Raw genomic sequence first — 6,000 nt, 5'->3', positions numbered from 1 at the left:
CAAAGGAACCTTCCCTGGGTCTTCCCCGCTGCCCACACGCAAACTCCACCATCTGCGCATGTGCAGACATGAAAAAAAAGGGCGCGCATGCGCAGATGGTGTTTTTACTTCCGCACCACTATAACACGGAAAATCGATTAGCGCGGGAGGTCTTGGAACGTAACCCCTGCGCTAATCGAGGGATCACTGTATGTGCTTTATATCAACGTTGGCTGTCTTGTCTTACCATAAATTTTAATAGGCAATTTAAAGTCAATTGAGAAATGGAAGCCAGAAAGTCACTAAATTCATCCAGGATGGATTAATTTCAGGATTCAGAGAAAGCTAACTTGAGGTCATACATATAAAGTTCATAAATGCTCTCACTCTCTGTGAAATATTGTTCTCTGCCCCACTCCCATTCATGCAAACACCACACACACACACACACTTTACAGATTGAAAAAATGGTACTTTACAGTTTGAAAAAAACCTGCAATTTTTAATAAATTGGCTCAATTAGTTAAAATGTGTTTGGATAAAATAATGCCATTAATTAATTGTAATAGAGGTATGGTAGCTGCATTAGACCACATCAAGTGATTTCTCTATCCATCTTGAAACTGTCTTTTTCAACTGACAGCTGTTCTTCAAACTTTGCAGAGGCCTTTCTCATCACCTGCTCTCTAACCCACTCTAACTTGAGAGATTTTTTATTCAAAGTATATCCTGTCTTATAGCATTGTACCTTCCTCCTCTTAACATAATGAAATATGTTTTACATGTTTTAAAAGAAGTACTTGGTTCTCCATTCCCACACACATATGGAGCTCTCCTTGTCATCTCTCCTTGCAACTCAGAAAAATATCAGAATAGGAGTTGTGCTTACAATTATGCTTGCTGAAAGGGACAGTGGTGGTAGAACAAAGAACAGGGGGGGAAATACTATCCCCAACCTTTGAAGTCCTGGCTGATAGAGTGACAGCTAAATCCTGTAGTCCCTGTTTTTTTCTTGGTGGGCTTGTCAGACTCAGATTTTACAAGAAGCAGAGTTATTCTAGCTTAATACTGATAAAAGACAGCAAAACATCATCTATCAAGATTTAGTGGGCACTTAGTTTCAGGTGCCTACAGAAAAAGACTTATGGAATGAATGATTGCCTGGTGAAAAGGATATTTACATGTTTGCTGAAAATGAGAAGAGACCCAACTGATTCTGCTGAATTCTTAAAAGAGTTTTGTTTTCTTGCTTGAAAGACCTTGAAAAACCCGGTATTTTTAGCACTGAACCTGTTAACCGGCGTCACTTCCAAAGTCCTCTCCAAGTAGAGGATGCTAGAAACCACAGCCAGCTCCAGCGGAAGCAGAAAGTGACTGCAGCAATGGCCAGCGGATGCTCATAGACTGCTGCCAGCGGCAAAAGCAAGCGTAACAGAAGCGCAAAAGGGAGCCAGCGAGAGCAAAGCCGCCGTGATAACTCGCTTAGCTCAGTGTTCCCCAACCTTTTTTGAGCCGCGGCACATTATTCATATTTTCAAAATCCTGGGGAACATTGAAAGGGGGGGGGGGGGGGCTAAAGAAAAGTTTGGACAAAAAACCCTCTCTCTTCCTCCCTTTCACTCTATTTCTCCCTCTTTCTCTCTTTTCCTTCCTTCCCTTCTTTCTCTCTCTCCATCCCTTTCTTTCTTCCTCTTTTTTGCTCTCTTTCTCTCTCCCTCCTTCCCTTCCTCTATGTCTTTCTCTCTCCCTTGTTCTCTCTCTCTCTGACTCTGTCTCTCTTGCTATCTCTTTCTTGCTTTTTTCTCTCTCTCTTTCACTGTCTTGCTATATGTCTCTTTCTTTCTCTTTGCCTCTCTTGCTATCTCTCTTTCTCTCTCTCTCTTGCTATGTCTCTCTTTCTTTCTCTTTCTCTCTGCCTCTCTTGCTAAGTCTCTCTTTTTCTCTTGCTATGTCTCTCTTTCTTTTTCTCTCTCTGCCTCTCTTGCTATGTCTCTCTTTCTCTGCCTCTCTTGCTGTCTCTCTTTCTTGCTCTGTCTCTCTTTCTCTGCCTCTCTTGCTATGTCTCTTTCTCTCTCTCTCTGCCTCTCCTATATGTCTCTCTTTCTTTCTCTCTCTCTCTCAGCTGACTGCAAGTGGGAGCCTGACGGCGGCAGCTGGACGTGCTGCTGGACACCGTATATGCCAGGCCCGCAGCGCCAGCATGTACGACGTCCAGCAGCACGTCCAACCACCACCGTCAGGGCTCCCGCTTGCAGTCAGCTCTGAGAGAGAGAGAGAGAGCGCTCCCTCTCGCCGCCGCCATCTCCCCGTGACTGCCTGCGGCCGCTGCAGCCGCCCCCCCCCCCCCCCGCGCTCCCACCGCCAGTGGCCTCCCGCCGGGCCACAAAGGACACGCCGCCGACGCCAGGGAAGCTGCAGCTGGGCGAGGCGCTGCCGGTACTTCCGTCCTGGGGCTCCCGCTCGCAGCTGTCCCCCGGCTCCTGCTCGATGCCGCGGTTTTCGGCGCTCTCCTGCTGGGCCCCAAAAAAGGAAGGCGGGAAAAAGGCGCGAAGAATGGAGCTCTCCTACTTCCTGCCTTCCTTCTTTGGGGCCCAGCAGGAGAGCGCCGAAAACCGCGGCATCGAGCAGGAGCCGGGGGACAGCTGCGAGCGGGAGCTCCAGGTCGGCACCGGCAGCGCCCCGCCCAGCTGGAGCTTGGCGGCACACCGGTCGGGAAACGCTGGCTTAGCTTCGCTTTCCGGCCCGGCCCTCCCCTTCAGCCGCTAGCTCCGCCCAGCCCTCGCCTAATTGGCTGTCGGAGAGGAGGGGGTCTAATTGGGATGCAGGCGCGCGATTGCTTAGCTTTAGTCTAGAGCCGGGCGGCGGGTGGATTGTTGCTGCTGCCTTCACTGGAAAGATAACGTCGCATTCCCGGAGTAAACCAGGCTGGTAGAGTTCGCCCTCTCTTTCTTTCCATCGCCATGAGGCCTGGCAGCGTGGACGGCAGGACCGCGCATTGCGTCTGTCTTGGATTGTTTCTTGCGCTGCTCGGTGGAGCCGGGACGCTGCGAGGTGAGTTGGAGCGCCGCGCGAGGTGGGCGCAGAGGGGTGTTGCCTTCGCCAGAGAGGATCCGGGGAAGGTGGGGAAGAGCGGGCTTTTGCGTAGGCGAACAGGTGGGTAGAAGGGTTGCAAGTTGGCCTGGACAGCCTTTCCTTCTGGTCCCCACCTTGCCCCCACCTCCAGTAAGTTCTTCCAAACCCCAGTCTACAGGTTGTCAGGCTCGACAGCCAGCTGGTCGATGCCTCTTTTCGGTCAGAGAGGGAGCAGTATTGCAAACCCAAGTTCTTCTTTCTTGCCTTTCGCCACCCAGCTGTGGAGAAATACCTGAGGTCTGGATCTCTCTCCTCTCGCCCTTTCTCTTCGCTTGCTTTATATCCCGCCTCAACCCGAGTTTGGGGGCTCCGATCGGACTTAAAAATATTTCTACAACAAGCTGCTTTCGTCCTGCGGTGGCCGAAGGAAGGGCGATAAGCGATGGGATCCAGGATTACCGTTCTTCCGAAGCAGGAAAGCTGAAGCGTGGAGGGCTGGGCGGTGCGCTGGCTATCTTGTAATCCTGCCATTTTCTGGGGGTGTTGGTAAGCAGCACTGCTGGATTCGGATGTTGTGCACTTGACACGGGAGTCTGTTGCGTGGGTTCTCTGAAGCACGTCCGATAGGATCTTCTGGATTAGCCTTGCTTCCATGAAACTAAGCCGCGTTGTGGACATTACTTCGGAGTAAACCTGTGTGGGACCGCAACGCTAACTAGCTCCAGGATATCGTTTGAGTATACTTTTGTTTGAGTAACAAAAACTGGATTCCTGACAACTCTGTACAGCTAATCTGTGCTTGGAAAGCACGACCATGGTTTTCTAAGCCGTCGGGGCGTGGGTGTATCTCTGACAATTGTTACTACCTCTGGTTCATTCCATGCGTTGGGTATTGGGTGTAAGACAAATAGATATTGCTATATCTTTGAATTTGCATCAGAAGGGATGGAATGGGGTTCTTTGGGAATAGACGAAAGCAATATTTATTATATTGTCTAGTATTTTAGTTCCCTCCATGTGTTCAGAAGACAGCTTTGCTTGCAGCTTTGATTTCATTTAAATGAAAAATGTCTGGCTTTTTCTTATGCTTTAACCTTATTGAATCCAGAGCTGCATATAAAAAAGGACAGTTTTTTAAAAAAGTATTTAGAAGGATAACTTATACGCTTGTTCCCTCTCCATCTTCTTGTTTTGGTAGCTGTTTATCCATCTTGTTAAAATTAAATAACAGTAACACTTTCGGGTCAAGCTCAAAAGACTGTCAGAAATGTTCAGTCTTTTCTGAGTTAATTTAACTTGGGCAACAGCTTTATGTCAAGAAAAACAGACTGTGACCCTCTGACTAAAATAAAATTGAAAGGTTGTTTCAGTGAGTCTCTTGTCACCCAATAAGGTATTTATAGCGGGACTTAGTGTGTGAATGTGTGAGTGTGGAGTGAAATAGAAAAATCTTGCCCTAGTATATTGCAGAACAAAATATGGGTAGAATGCACAGGTAGACTGGGTAGACTTGACCTTTCAAAATCCCAGGATTATTTTTTGCTTCTAAAAATGCTTTTGTACTCCCTTAAGATTAGAGGCTCTTTCATTTCACTGGATGTTTAGACATTGTATCTGTTTCTGATGGGGTATTTTTTTGTGAGGACCTTAGTAGCAAAGTTTTTGGCATCTCTTTGCTGTTCTTTCCTACCTGAACTTGCATTAGTGTTTAGATGAAGTACAAAGTTGGAGCGTTTGACCCAGTTGCTGATCCATTTGATTAAGTATATTTTAGTTTATGAACTTGTCTTAGAACCATTGTATTGCAAACATGATTCTGTTGTGATGAGTTCAGAATAGTTCCCCCTATATCTGTTATTATATTTTGTTGATAGCTACTGTGTGTGTTTGTCTATCTGTCTGTATGTATGTACGTGCAGATGTAAATGTATGTGCCCACATAGAAGGACATATAGACATCATAGACATCATGGCTCAGTTGCATTAAAGCCTATTTGAATATATGTGCTTTATATCAATGTTGGCTGTCTTGTCTTACCATAAATTTTAATAGGCAATTTAAAGTCAATTGAGAAATGGAAGCCAGAAAGTCACTAAATTCATCCAGGATGGATTAATTTCAGGATTCAGAGAAAGCTAACTTGAGGTCATACATATAAAGTTCATAAATGCTCTCACTCTCTGTGAAATATTGTTCTCTGCCCCACTCCCATTCATGCAAACACCACACCACACACACACACTTTACAGTTTGAAAAAATGGTACTTTACAGTTTGAAAAAAACCTGCAATGTTTAATAAATTGGCTCAATTAGTTAAAATGTGTTTGGATAAAATAATGCCATTAATTAATTGTAATAGAGGCATGGTAGCTGCATTAGACCACATCAAGTGATTTCTCTATCCATCTTGAAACTGTCTTTTTCAACTGACAGCTGTTCTTCAAACTTTGCAGAGGCCTTTCTCATCACCTGCTCTCTAACCCACTCTAACTTGAGAGATTTTTTTATTCAAAGTATATCCTGTCTTATAGCATTGTACCTTCCTCCTCTTAACATAATGAAATATGTTTTACATGTTTTAAAAGAAGTACTTGGTTCTCCATTCCCACACACATATGGAGCTCTCCTTGTCATCTCTCCTTGCAACTCAGAAAAATATCAGAATAGGAGTTGTGCTTACAGTTATGCTTGCTGAAAGGGACAGTGGTGGTAGAACAAAGAACAGGGGGAAAAATACTATCCCCAACCTTTGAAGTCCTGGCTGATAGAGTGACAGCTAAATCCTGTAGTCCCTGTGTTTTTCTTGGTGGGCTTGTCAGACTCAGATTTTACAAGAAGCAGAGTTATTCTAGCTTAATACTGATAAAAGACAGCAAAACATCATCTATCAAGACTTAGTGGGCACTTAGTTTCAGGTGCCTACAGAAAAAGACTTATGGAATGAATG

At 45.5% G+C, this 6,000-nt stretch overlaps 1 protein-coding gene across 1 annotated transcript in view; it reads left to right on the top strand.

Moving 5' to 3' along the window:
* The first annotated feature begins 2,849 nt into the window (after positions 1-2,849).
* UNC5D (unc-5 netrin receptor D) overlaps positions 2,850-6,000 on the top strand; it is a 769,587-nt gene continuing 766,436 nt past the window's right edge. The window contains exon 1 of the mRNA XM_070765210.1: positions 2,850-3,030. Coding sequence (XP_070621311.1) covers positions 2,940-3,030 — 91 coding nt within the window. The 5' untranslated portion in view covers positions 2,850-2,939. The remainder of the gene's footprint in view (positions 3,031-6,000) is intronic.

Source organism: Erythrolamprus reginae, chromosome 12 (assembly GCF_031021105.1).
Source record: "Erythrolamprus reginae isolate rEryReg1 chromosome 12, rEryReg1.hap1, whole genome shotgun sequence".
In the NCBI taxonomy this organism is placed as follows: domain Eukaryota; kingdom Metazoa; phylum Chordata; class Lepidosauria; order Squamata; family Dipsadidae; genus Erythrolamprus; species Erythrolamprus reginae.
Note: the sequence above shows the minus strand (reverse complement) of the source record. Positions and strands in the feature narration are given on the sequence as shown.